Source organism: Rhinoderma darwinii, chromosome 2, assembly GCF_050947455.1.
Source record: "Rhinoderma darwinii isolate aRhiDar2 chromosome 2, aRhiDar2.hap1, whole genome shotgun sequence".
Lineage (NCBI taxonomy): Eukaryota > Metazoa > Chordata > Amphibia > Anura > Rhinodermatidae > Rhinoderma > Rhinoderma darwinii.
The window spans coordinates 397,814,072-397,828,955 of NC_134688.1; the positions used below are offsets into that span (position 1 = coordinate 397,814,072).

At 41.7% G+C, this 14,884-nt stretch overlaps 1 protein-coding gene across 2 annotated transcripts in view; it reads right to left on the reverse strand.

Moving 5' to 3' along the window:
* The window catches only part of ADGRG2 (adhesion G protein-coupled receptor G2), a 119,345-nt gene that overhangs the window by 26,840 nt on the left and 77,621 nt on the right, over positions 1-14,884 (reverse strand). For both annotated transcript variants that reach the window (XM_075854022.1, XM_075854021.1), the window contains 6 exons: positions 14,387-14,452; positions 13,311-13,388; positions 11,356-11,400; positions 7,489-7,530; positions 5,794-5,816; positions 5,519-5,550 (listed from right to left, as the gene is read on the reverse strand). In XM_075854022.1, coding sequence (XP_075710137.1) covers positions 5,519-5,550; positions 5,794-5,816; positions 7,489-7,530; positions 11,356-11,400; positions 13,311-13,388; positions 14,387-14,452 — 286 coding nt within the window. The remainder of the gene's footprint in view (positions 1-5,518; positions 5,551-5,793; positions 5,817-7,488; positions 7,531-11,355; positions 11,401-13,310; positions 13,389-14,386; positions 14,453-14,884) is intronic.

The window sequence follows — 14,884 nt, forward strand, 5'->3', positions numbered from 1 at the left end:
GCAGGCCCGTGGCAGCCGGCAGCCGGAGTGGACTTGGAGCAGGAGAGGACTGTATGACTGTCTATGACTTAGGTGACTTAGTCAGAGACAGACCTTCATTGGGTCAGTGAGTCACCTGGTCCTGACCTCACGTGACGTCACGAGTGGGGGTTAAATACACAGATTATGGGGGTTATATACAGGGTTGAGGGAGTAATATACGGGGATGATGGGTGTCCCTGTTTATAACCCCATCATCCCTGTAAATAACTCTCATGATCTCTATATATAACACCTATCATTCCTGTATATACCAGCCAGCCATCATCCCTGTAGATACCCTCCATCATTCCTGTATATAACCCCCATCATCCCTGTATATAACTCCCATAATCCCTGTATACAGGGTTAATGGGGGTAATATACAGGGATGATGGGAGATACATACAGGAATGATGGGGTTTACATACAGGAATGATGAGGGTCTCATACAGGGATGATGGGGGTTATATACAGGGATGATGGTGGCTATATTCAGACATGATGGGGGTTATGTACACGGATGATGGCTTTGTATGTTCAGGGATGATGGCTGGTATATACAGGGATGATGGCTGGAATATAAAGGGATGATGGCTGGTTATATACAGGGATGATGGAGGTTATATACAGGGATGATGGGGGGGATATAGAGGGATTATGGGGGTTATATACAGGGATAATGGCAGTTATATACAGGGATGATGGGGGAAAATCAGGTTTATCACTTTCTCTTGATTTTGTAATGTGTCTGTAAAAATTTTGGTCTGTGTGATTTTGCGCTCAGTTGTCCAGAATTGGAGGTTGACAAACCTGCCTGCATGTTAGAAGGGTACCTTGATAATAACCTTATCACAAAATGTCACCTAACGAGACCCCCAGAGACCAGCTAAAATTTGTGGAGAAATGTGGCAGTCAATTTCCCTGCAGCGCCACTACAGGGAAAGCTAAGCTTTGCACAGTCCCCATTTAAATCAATGGGTTTTCTATGTAATGTAGGACAGGACAGATCCTCCACAGTAAGACAAGCCAGAGGCGTAGCTAGGTTCTCCTGCACCCAGGGCAAAGATTCAGTTTGGCGCCCCCTCCCAACTTATTTCCCGACATCTCCTTCCCCCTCGCCATGTTTTCTTTCCCTACCAATCAATGAGGTGTAATTTTTTTTCACTATTTTTTTAATGTAACGCGAGTATAAAAGCATTTCTACATTTTACAAGCAATATAGTTCTATAATATAATTAACATAAAAATTAATTTAAAGAAAATAAATTAAAGAGGCCACACACAGCCCCCCTTGTAGATAGTGCCACACACAGCCCGCTTCCCCCCTAGTAGATAGCGCCACACTCCCACCCCTTGTAACTAGCGCCACATTCCCCCGTTTTAAATAGCGCCACACTCCCACCCCTTGTACTTAGCGCCACACTGTGAACAGACCGGTGAGCGGTAGCCTACCGCTACCACTCTCCGCTCTGCCTGGTGTGACTTACCGGAGAAGCCGAGGAGGTCATGCGGCGCAGGCAGCGGCGGAGTTCCTTCTGACTAGGGTTGGTGACAGCCAGGGCCGGCCTTCACTTGGATGGCGCCCTGTGCGGGACTCTCTATTGCCGCCCCCTACACAAACCAAAAATTAACCACATATATGGACACGCTGGAACATATATACTGTACATACATAAAGATAGATATTTAGACATACAGGCAAATATACATACACACATCTGGAATACATACATACAGGTAAATATATAGATGTACAGACACATATACACACACACACACACACACACACACACACACACACACACACACACACACACACACACCGGCAGATAAATACACAGACAGGAACATATACAAATACATAAAAGGCACAAATATACAAGCACAAAGACACATTCACAAACAGACCCATATATACGCACACAGGCACATATGTACACAGCACAGATAATGTAGTAGATTTCACACACAGTCGTATGTAACACCACAGATAACACAGTGATAACTCTCTGAGTACTGATAATGTAGTAGTGTCCCCTGCAGTCCTATGTAACACCACAGATAACACATTGTGCTAAAGTTCTCCATGACTAACCTCTGACTTCCGGCGTCTGTGTCGGCAGCTCAATAAAAATGAAAAGAGCGCCGGTCAAGCATACGCACAAGCGCGACCGGCGCTCCATTCATTTCTACGGAGAAGCCGACACAGACCCCGGAAGTCCGAGGTTTGTCATGGAGAACTTCAGGGGACTTTCAGTCCCCCGTTCTCCCTATCGCTGCCAGCGATCACACATGTATCCCCTATCCTGTGGAGATCCTGTGGATAGGGGATACATGTCTTCTGTTTAATGGCAGAGCGGGGTGATACCTCCCTGCTCTGCCGTAGTGTTCAGTGGCGTCGCGCTGTAGCAGCTGCTAGCGGAGCCTCCGGCCATGGGGGGGGCCGTGCCGGCGGGTGACACGGGCCCCCTCATGCCGCGGGCACCGTAGCGGCCGCTACGGCTGCTACGGCAGTAGTTACGCCACTGGATAGCACACTGATAACTCTCTGAGTACTGATAATGTAGTTGTGTCCCCTGCAGTCCTATGTAAAATCACAGATAACACATTGTGCTAAATTACAATCTCAGCTCTGCTACACAGTACAGATAATGTAGTAGATATAAGAGACAAACACATGCAGATACACAGACACACACACACACACACACACACACACACACACACACAGACAGACACACATTACACACAGACGACAGACAGACACACATTACACACAGACACTCACCAGGTCTCCTTGCTGACAGGTCAGGACGGGCTGTGTGTGGGCGGAGCTTCCTCTCTGCTTCTCGGCAGAGCACAGGCAGATGCAGGGAGGCTGCAGCACAGGAGTGGACCTGTCCCCTGACCTGAGTTCATCTGACCTCATGTCACTGACGTGAGGTCAGGTGACTGGACTGGTCCACTCCATGGCTGTCACAGACTCCAGTCAGAACGCCCTATATTTCCTGGCTCTTCCTAAGCTGCTGCAGGTGTCCGACATACGGGGCGCCTGTCAGCAGCGATGAGCTGCTCTTCGGCGCCCCCCCTTCCCTTGCGCCCGGGGCAAATGCCCCGCCTGCCCCACCCTAGCTGCGCCCCTGGACAAGCTCTTTGTAGCAGCTCTCCACTATGGCCAAGAGATGAGGATCCTGAACAGGGGACCTTCCTCTATTAACTCAGAATTCCCTAATAGGTTGTTTGAAAATGGGTTCTTTAACACCTTGGCGACATCCGCTGTATCTTTATGACGTTGTCATTATCAGCTCTATATTAGAGCTGACACTCTGCTGCAAAGGCCAGGATCAGAGATAACTAATCATGCATTTCCCATGGTCGCTATTGACTATGGCATCTAAGTGCTTAGACACTATTAGGCCTGAACAAGGCCCCCAGATCTGCCATCTGTGTATGCCTATTAGACATTGCCAGATGCCACAGACAGACATAATACACTGCAATACAGAAGTATTGCAGTGTATTATTGAAGCAATCAAGCAATCACATGGTCAAGTCCCCTAGTGGGGCAAAAAAAATAATTAAATAAAATGTTCAAAAATATAAAAAAAATCTTATGGGTCTAGAATGTGGCCTTTTTTTAAAAGTGTTTTTACTGTGCAAAAGTAGTAAATCATAAAAAAAAACTATATGAAATTGCTATTGCCATAATCATAATGAACCATTTATACTGCACAGAGAACATCGTAAAAACAAAACACAAAACACAATGACGGAATTGCAGGATTTTCTACCATTCCGCCAAAAAAAACAAAAAAAACCTTTTTTCAATACATTATATGTAACCCAAAATGGTGGCATTAAAAAATACAACTCATCCTGCTAAAAACAAGCACTCATATGGCTATCGCGCTAGAAAGATTTTAAAGTTATGGCTCTCAGAACTCAGTGATACAAAAACTAAAACAAATTGCACTGTCCTCAAGGACCAAAATAGGTGTATGCTTGAAAAAAAGCCCCCTATTTTTTTGCTTACATACATCCATCATAAAGAAATCCATATGTTAAGTTTACACTTCCTTATCTAATTTCTACATTATTGACTTTTTTTTAAGCCGAAAACAGGATAGAATTCCAGGAGTTTCCTGGATTCCAGAAGGAAGTAACCTTCTGTTGGGAACAAAGGGTTGAGATACCACTATCTCCTAGGGGGGAGTGTGGCAGTATCTACAAAGGTGGAAGTGTGGCACTATCTACTAGGGGGGAGTTTTTTCCAATATCTACAGGGGGATGTATGTGGCACTATGTACAAGGTGGGCTTTGCGGCAGTATCTACAAGGGGGGGGGGGTGGCACTAACTACAGGAGGGGCTGTATGGCACTATCTACAAAAGGAGACTGTTCATTATGTCACCATATAGTCTTATTAGCCTCAGTTATACAGTCTATTTTAGTCAGGCACACTGACATCTTTCATTTATTTTCTTTTAATTTTATATAACTTATATAACTATATTGCTTGTAAAATGTACAAATGGTTTTCTGCTCGAAAAAAGTGAAAAACAAAATGACACCTCATTGATTGGTAGAGAAAGCAAACATGGCGAGTGGGAAGGTGATGTCGGGAAAGAAGCTGGGGGGCATGCGCCAAACTGAAACTTTGTCCTGGGTGCTGGAAAACCAAGCTACGCCTCTGCACAACTTACGAGCAAACTCACTTCTCCTTTTTGAGTCTACGTTTTGAGTCAATGTCCTTTTTCAATCTTTTTCTATAATTTGACAGTCTCTTGTGGTCCGGGTAATGACCACAATTCTATTATACATTTAATGCCAATAGGCCAAGCTATCAAATTATATACCGTAAGTATATAATTACATCAATAACTGTAGTGTCAGGAAGAGCCTGACACTACAGTTACAATTTTCAATATTTTTAATGGCAGTCTGCAGTGCTATTCTTTCTGTCAAAAATCCCAGAACCCTGACTAACCCCTTTGGGAATCGTCAGTATTCTTTTGAAAACAGAACTGGCATTGCCTTCATGGGTCTGTTAGGCCCTGTTCACACTGAGTTTTTTTTGCAGGGAGAAAATTCTGCCTCAAAATTCCGTCTGGAATTTTGAGGTCGATTTTGATCTGCTTGCACGCCATTTGCCGCATTTTTCGCTGCGTTTTTCGTCTGCGGCCATTGAACACTGCGGGCAAAAACACAGCAAAAAAACGCTTTCTCTGCCTCCCATTGTTGTCAATGGGAGGTCAGAGACGTAAACGCCCGAAGATAGGGCATATTGCTTCTTTTTCCTGCGATCCGGTTTTACCGCTCACAAGAAAAAAACACCTCCGCCTCCTATTGAAATCAATGGGAGGCATTTTTTGGTGCGTTTTCCGACATGGTTTCTGCGTCAAAAAGCGTGTCAAAAAACTCTGTGTGAACAGGGTCTTAGAGTCTAATGGAAATATAAATAAAACATAAAACACATTTCAGTTAGCAATGGCACTTACCCCTTTAGTGTAATTTCTGACTGCGTGCAATTCTGGAAATAGAGTTATAAACATGTACACTGATTAGAATTGAATTGAATACATGTTTTAAAGATGGAACAGATTTACACCAGAATTATCTTGGTTAATCGCTGGTGACCAGACTAAATGATCCTTTGTTGTACAGTAGGTTGATACCCAAGCTTAATATATGTGTTCTCGAGAGTTAGAATAAGGAACAATTACCATGTTCGTTATACATTATTTTTAGAATATAAATGGAAAAAAACACTTACGTTCTTCAGAACGATCTCATAAGCTGTTAATAAAAACATCCAATTAATTAATATTTTAAACATAGCAGTAAAATATAACAAAAACGAACTAAAAAGATACATCAGAAACATTTGACAAAATACAAATCCATTAAAAAAAAGGCATAATATGTACTGGCATAACTATTTTATTAGTACCAAAGATTGATGTAAATCGTATTCAATGTAATTGCAGTATAACTGGTCCTACTGTAGATAGAATCAAATGAAATGTTTTTTGTTTTTTTTTAAAGTTTTGGACATTAATTGACCATATTTCTTTGTGCAAATATATTATTTTAACTTGTAGTTATCCACAACCTAAGTTCATTCTACTGTTATAGAATGATGTTATGAAAGAGATTATTATTTTTTCTCTCCACACTGCCTTTCTATGTCTGTGCATGTTTGTATACATCTGTAAGGCCAATATACAGTAGTAAAACAGATATTTTTTTGCATCTGATAGCCAGTTTAAATCTCATGTCCATGGTCAGCTTTAATAATATAAAGGTTTGTGGAGTCCCAAAGAGATAAGCTGGCCATGGGGAGTTTCACTGATAGGAGAACCTTTAGGCTGGGTTCACACAACCTATTTTCAGACGTAAACGAGGCGTATTATGCCTCGTTTTACGCCTGAAAATAGGGCTACAATACGTCGGCAAACATCTGCCCATTCATTTGAATGGGTTTGCCGACATACTGTGCCAACGACCTGTAATTTACGCGTCGTCGTTTGACAGCTGTCAAACGACGACGCGTAAATTGACTGCCTCGGCAAAGAAGTGCAGGGCAACGTAATTTGAGCCGTTCTTCATTGAAGTCAATGAAGAGCAGCTCAAGATTTACGAGCGTCAAAGACGCCTCGTATAATACGAGGAGGAACTTTTACGTCTGAAACGAGGCAGCTGTTTTCTCCTGTAAACAGTCTGTCTTTTCAGAAATAAAAGACAGTTCACGTGTGCACATACCCTAAATCAGCATTATCAATAATGAAGGGCTCTTTTAAAAAAAAAGGTTCTGTTCACATTTCGGTCTTGGTTACCATTTTTATAGGATCCATGGTGGATATGACGGCTCCGTTCTGATCTATCATGCTCAGTTAAGATCTGTTTTTGTGTACCCCTACTGACACTGATAATGGGTAAGGCTTTGTTTTCACATTTGCATTGGAAGCTCCATTGCAAGTTCGATTCGATTAAAAATCTACGGAAGCCTTGACGGAACCTGGCTGACCAATTATAAGTCGATGTCCGTCGTACAACGTATCTGATACATAAACGGAAGCCATGACCCAGTTGTGAACAGAGCCTTTATAATTGCTTAAATTCTTTTTTTTTTTTACTGGAAAGAATAGCCCAGAATTCTACACTATTCTGGCCTTCAAAAAGCAACAGAAACCTGACAGAAAAGACCTAAAGCAACTGTAAGCGGAGCCTTACAGTAAGCTTCGTGTCCTAATAGAGCACATAATATCAGGGTGCCTAAACCAGATAACCCACCTAATGCCTTTGAGACATGATACAACATTTCCCTCATTACATAAATCTAACTGTACTTAAATGATTTACTTATAAAAAAAAAAATACCTCCCTTTGTTGATTTGATAATAGAGATAATAGAGGAAAAAACACAAAGTATATAATGTGTATAAAATTCATAATATAAAGAATGTACCTGAACCGTAATCACAAGTTGTATTACAAATATCCAAATGCCCTGTAAATAAAAATTTAACAAACCCATTATTAGTGTTATTGTAAAATCCCCAAAAACTGCTATAGCAAAATATTACATTCTATCCTTTGGGAAAGGCTTGCTGATCTTCCAGGAAGGGATCTGATCCCAACCTAGATACTACACATATAGCTTATGCGTAGAGCCGTAAGGTTGGGTTCATATACAGGGAAGCTTCAGTGACTGCGGTGCAGTTGTGTACCACAGCCTTAGCACACAAAAAACTCAAAAATAAAACTGTTGCTAGACATGTTCATAGAATTCGCAACTGTGGAAACATGATATTTTTGCATACATTTTTACCATAAAGTGCCATGTAACCTGTAACGTGTGAACTCTTATTCACTAACAGCAGATATGGTTGCGGTGGTAAAATGTACAATTAGTGGTATCTAAGTTACAGCAGCAAGAATGCCAGAAAATCTTCTGTGGGAGAGTTTTTTTAGAAAATAAATCAGCCGCGGTCAGCTGTTCACTACAGGTCCGATACTCGTCACCCTGGAAAATTGGCTGATTTTGCCAGAGGAGGCGTAGTAAATGGCGGCCTTTCAAATGAATGATATGACATGAATGGCTCAAGTGCAACATTCTGTCTCATAGACTTGGTGCCCTAGCTGGGGAACCCCCTCTGTGACGTCCATATGTCCTAAATGTGTATATGGACAGGGTTTGTCCCTTTTTAAGTAAGGCTGTGTTCACACGACCTATTTTCAGTCGTAAACGAGGCGTATTATGCCTCGATTTACGCCTGAAAATAGGGCTACAATACGTCGGCAAACATCTGCCCATTCATTTGAATGGGTTTGCCGACGTACTGTGCCGACGACCAGTAATTTACGCGTCGTCGTTTGAGAGCTGTCAAACGACGATGCGTAAAATGACTGCCTTGTCAAAGAAGTGCAGGACACTTCTTTGAAACGTAATTTGAGCCGTTTTTCATTGAATTCAATGAAGAACAGCTCAAATATACGGTCGTCAAAGACGCCTCGCATAATACGAGGAGCATTTACGTCTGAAACGACGCAGATGTTTTCTCCTGAAAACAGTCTGTCTTTTCAGACGTAAAAGCCAGTTCTCGTGTGCACATACCCTTAGAGTGCAATCAGAAATGTTTAACGCTTATTGCTGGTAAAACTGATGTTATTGAACTGTAATACAGTTGGTGCTGTCCTAGACACGATTTGGGTATACACCATTAACTACCAAACACTCTATTATTTTATGGGTGTTGTTCTTTTTTCCACCTCTTTCTGACTCAGAGGAATTAAATACTCCAAAGCACACTGTATTTTGAGTCAGGGCTGAACAGGAATGTAAGTATTGTGAAATAATCTCTGTATGGGTATGTTCACATGCACTAATTACGGACGTAATTCGGGCGTTTTTGCCCCGAATTACGTCCGAAAATAGCGCCTCAATAGCGTTGACAAACATCTGCCCATTGAAAGCAATGGGCAGACGTTTGTCTGTTTACACGAGGGGTAATTTACGCGCCGCTGTCAAATGACGGCGCGTAAATAGACTCCCGCGTCAAAGAAGTGACCTGTCACTTCTTTGGGCGTAATTGGAGCCATTATTCATTGACTCCAATGAATAGCAGCGCCAATTACGTCCGTAATGGACGCAGCGTTCAAGCGCCTGCACATGCCGTTACGGCTGAAATTACGGGGATGTTTTCAGGCTGAAACATCCCCGTAATTTCAGCCGTTACGGACGCCCTCGTGTGAACATACCCTAATTCATTCCTTTGCTACTAAGGCATATCAACTGAATAAGTAGTAATCTCTTTGCCGGCTATACGAGTTTATCAAGTGAATGATAAATAAACCACACTGTGTAATTCATACAGTACAAATATGGTACATGCAAATACTGAATGTCTGATGTGGTACCAGACCAGTGCTAATAAGCTACCACTGTAGCAGAAGTAAGCATCATAAGGCCTCATTTACACGAACGTATTATACGCGCGTGCGACGCGCGTGCTTTGCACGCATGTCGTACGCACCTATATTAGTCAATGGGGCAGTTTAGACGATGCGTGAATTGCGCTCATTGCGTGTGCGCAGAAAAAAACTCACGACATGTTCTATAATCGTGCGTTTTTCGCGCACTCACGCACCCATTGAAGTCAATGGGTGCGTGAAAACCACGCATGCCGCACGGAAGCACTTCCGTGCGAACTGCGTGATTCGCGCAAGAGCTGTCAAACTCCTGAATGTAAACAGAAAAGCACCACGTGCTTTTCTGTTTACAAACATCCAAACGGAGTGTCAAATTCGAGATGAGCGCACCGAACTTCACCGGGTTCGGCCAAACTCGTTTTGACCGAAACCGGTAAAAAATGTTCGGGTACGCGACGTCAGGAGACAGTCACTGTCCACGGTGCTGAAAGCGTTAAACTGGTTCAGCACCATGGACAGTGACTTCCGCTCCGAAAATCCATGAACCTGTAAAAAAAAAAAGACGTTCTGACTTACCGATAAAACTCCGGTCCGACCTCCCGGGATGACAGTTCAGTCAAAGTGACAGCTGCAGCCAATCACAGGCCAAGCACAGGCTGCAGCCAATCACAGGCCAAGCACAGGCTGCAGCCAATCACAGGCTGCAGCGGTCTCATGGACTGCGGCGTCATCCTGGGAGGTGGGGCCGGATGACAAGAGAGGGACGCGTCACCAAGGCAACGGCCGGGAGCCCGGACTGGGGGAAGCAGGAAGTTCTTGGTAAGTATGAAAGTCTTTTTTTATTCACAGGATGGTGTATATTGTGTTCGGCATTCACTGTCGAGGGTGCTGAAAGAGTTACTGCCGATCAGTTAGCTCTTTCAGCACCTTGGACAGTGACGGGCGTCGACTAGCCTCATCAATATGATGGCGGCTGCGCGAAAATCACGCAGCCGCGCATCATACACGGATGACACACGGAGCTGCCAAGTGCCTTTTGCGCGCGCAAAACGCAGCGTTTTTTGCGCGCGCAAAACGCACACGCTCGTGTAAATGAGGCCTAATATTGTTGAAGTCATGAAAACATAAAAGGCCCTCTTGTGTCATCGTTTTGACGGAATCAATACTGTAGTCGACTGCGCTATTCATTCCGTCAAAACGACAGCACTAGTACACAACGGGGACAAACGGAAACCATTTGCACCGGATCCGTCACCAATGAAATCAATGGTGATGCAAAGTAAAACCTATGGTTTCCGTTTGTTTCAGTTTGGATTCCGTTCATAGGTTCCCCTTATGGAAAGCTCTGACGGAACCCATGAACGGAGTCCCGACGCTCATGTGAACGAAGCCTTAGGAAGAAGTTTATAAATGTGGCCTAAGGTGAAAACTGCACAAACTCGTAACGTTTCTTCCATAGAGGCAGATCACACGACTGCTATTGGGACTGCGGTGCGTAGGGGCACGGTTTTGAACAACTTGTCCCACACATTTGTTTAAATCCATAAGCAGGGTGCCCCACGTAGCATTTACTTCAATGACTGAATGAAGTGAAGCAGGGAATTTGTAGTTCTAAGTGTGAAGAACAAACCTCCAATCCCTATAAAAATATGTTACAAAATTAGTGGATATTAACTGTAATAGAAACAAAAGTACTATATTTGTCAGAAAGTTCAGGGGAAGGTTGGGCTCCTTATGAGCTTTACTATAGGATTATATAATTTATGTGTATGTCCCACATTTTAGTCACTAGAAGATCACTAAACCAGCTGTTTTGATGTTCTTAATGATGTCACATGTTCTGGTTTTTATTTTGCATTGGGACTCTGGTTCCATGTTTAAGGTTAGTGATATAAGCACTTACAGTTCTGAAAAGCATTTGTGTCATTGGAGGAGCAATTCATACTTCCTGTAATAATGCAAATACAGAAAAAACACAATCATTTAATATTGTAACAGTTTTAGGATAATCACATTCAATATAATGTAATGAGACATGGCTATTCATTTATATATAGATCCTCCATTCAGAATACGTTGCTTAGGTTTTTCAGGGGTACTTTTACTCAACAGATAAAACAACTGATGTACTACCTAAATCCATTTTCCACGTCATTGACATCTGTAGTAGTGCTCCCTCAGCTTAGGTGACAACTATACAGATAAGATAAAATTTGAGTAATTCTGATGAACCCACATGGTTTGAAATGCATAAGCGTTTTCCCTATGTTTTACGATATGTTGTGATGCTTACTGAATTAATAGATTGCTTGAAATAAAAGTAATGTTTTATTGGAATTGCCCTTCTCACGCTCTTTATTTGGATTACATTTTACTTAACCAGTGGGATTGTACATCCCTGCATTCCAAGCCAAGCAGAAAAATATGGATCTGGCTTGAATTGGTGGCGAACCACAGTTGAGCTGATTCACTGTTACTATATACTTCAATATATTAAAAAAATGTATGACCGCCAGTATGCTGGGGCAAAAACAACATTTTTTTTGGGGGTTCTTAAGATAAAAAATGGTTTGGTCTACAAGGGGTTAAAGAGAGAGGAGAATATGTATGTCCTAACCACTAGAGCAGAGTTTCTCAATGTTTCTAAGCCAACTACCCTCTACTCAAATAAATAACCTTAAAGTATCCCAAAGGCTATAATCATACACTTTGTTGTTTATTGAATGTACAGCATAAGCTCAGTATGAATACCCTCTAAAGCCATGGCATGCATGACAGGGGGTACATACATCAAAGGTTGAGAACCTGGGCATTAAAGCACACATTAACAATAATAACCAACATTATATGGTAATATGGTATTGCAGAAAGCAAGTTGTGTATGCCCATGCCTGTAATCTGAAAAACCTATTATAACAGCAAAGTATAGGCTTTATTCTCTATAGTTAATACCGTGCACTAGAACTAATCAATGTAATATTATTTTTTTAACTTCTTCAGCAAGTGCTCATTTTACTTTGGTTAATATGGGCAAAATATGTTTTTTTTCTATTTCCACAATGGAAATCTTATTCTAGCTTTCCAGAGCCGAAATTCTTGCATTTCCTGATTATGTCCTGTAACTGTTGGCCTCCAAGTGATGCCTTTCTAAAAGCAAGGAAGCGAATTATGAAACCTAAGACTACTGTGGCCTTGGCTTGTCCTCAGGAAAAGGAAGCATGATGCACACATTGCTGTTTTTGATGAGTAGTTTTCCCACATCTGATGTTTGAGCAGGTTAATGTTCATACAACTCAAAGTCTAACTCTAAGGGCATGTTTAGACGTGGCGGATTTGCAGCGGAATTCCGCTGCAGACAGACCGCAATGGAAATCCGCAGCAGACTTTTTTGACTTTTGGTTTCTATAGCTTTTTAGGTAACTTACTGCAGACATAGCAGAAAATAACAGTATGTCGTGGAGAAGCAGCGGATTTTCACTGCGGATTTCAGCCTTTTCAATGCAAAGTATGAAATCTGCGAAAAGTCCGCAGCAAAATCCACCATGTCTGGGCGAACTGTAAAACTGCAGATTCATAGCGTAATTTGTGCAAGAATATTTCCGCCATGTTTGAACGCGCCCTAAATGACATCAGGAGAAGATTAAGTGTATTGTACTGTATACCGAATAGTGTTGAGTGCCGTATGATTACTAGTAACTCCTAATAAGTGGGAGGCCATTCACTCACCAGTTTACTATTTAATAATGCAGTTCTCACATACCTATGAGAATGCTAGTCCTTTGATTGTGATTTCATAGGTGTAATAAGCCTCTCAATATGAACCATATTTTCTCTATTCACGGAGCAGAATTTGCTTACCATTTGTTGTTTGGCTGAACTCAGAGGTCAAATACGTATGCTGAGAAGTGACGCTACTACTACTCCAACTACTACTCCCTGCGAGAAACAAAAATATATTGTAAACTAAGGAAAAGTTGTGAAATTTGTAAAATAACATTGTATTTACAGAATACACTTTACTTTACTAAGGCCCCATGCACACAACTGTAAAAACGCCTGTAATTACGGTCCGTAATTACGGGCCCATTCATTTCTATGGCCGACGGACACCTTCCCGTATGTCTATGGGAGGGTGTCCGTGCCGTAGAAACCTGCCCAAAAAAATAGGACATGTCCTATTTTTTTATTTTATGGACCGTGCTCCTATATTTTATGGGAGCACGGGCCGTAAAAAATAGCCGGCTGCCCGCGGCCGTCCGTGCCTGGAATTACGGGTCATAATTGACGGTTGTGTGCATGAAGCCTTACCTATATTTACAATAAAATAGTTTTGCCTTGTTAAATTACGAATATAAATTTTCACAAAGATGATACAATGATATAGATAATTTGCCAACATTTTTATGCATTCAGCATTGTATAAGTGGTAAGTGGTTCAGTTTGTCCCATATTTCATTCTATGATGTTGCACACTTCTTAACAATACCAGATTTCTGGGGATTTTGTGCCACACAGAGTGCCCCTGTGCAGCTCTGCCCTCCTTGTTTTGACATAATTTAAAAACATTTTGCTAGAAAAAGTGGCCATGGGGCTTCATTCCATATTTTTCAATGCATTTGCTCCAGAAAACTGTGGTTAAACCACATGTCAATACAAGAATAATTTACTATAATCTCGCTTCTGTCATGGAAGCCCCCGATTGTGGTCAAGGTTTTAGAAAATCCTGCAGTTTTGCTGCAGTGCTCTCTGCTGCGCCAACTCCCATGCAGACATTGAAAGCAGCTGCTGGTCACACAAACAGTACTGGCAGGTGTTCAATTGGGATCAATGACTGAATACTGACATAGAGTCGTTCCTTCTCTTTTTTTTAATCTTTTTGTTTAGCAGCAAGAGGTGATACACGTAAATGTAATTTCTGATATTAAATTACTCACCATTATTTATGCTTGTTGTAATTGAAGTAGTTGAGAATGTACTACTGTTTGAAAAAGTATCATTTCCTGAAAACAATCAAAACACCATATCATTTATAAAGAGGAAAAGAACGGGTTTATATTTTACATAGCACAAATGCTCTATTCTGAAATGTGCTGATTTGCAATTTTGTACATGCACAGCAGATACAGACTCACTATCACTTCTAAACGTTTTGCTGTTGTAGAAAAGGATCTACAGTATTGGGATTTTTTTAAGAAAAAAAAAATTAAATAACATCATTGGGACATGATGGATGGAGGAAGAAAGGGTGAGGAGGACTGACAGCACAGATAATTTTTGTGGTGTCGAACTCCCCTAGGTAACAAACAGTTTTTGAAAGAGATAAAATAATGAAGAGGCTAAGTCACTGGTAAGAATTACTTCTAGATTTTCTGCATACTACAATGCATTCAGAGAGTCTTCAGACCCTTTTAATTTTTTCACATTTTGGTTAG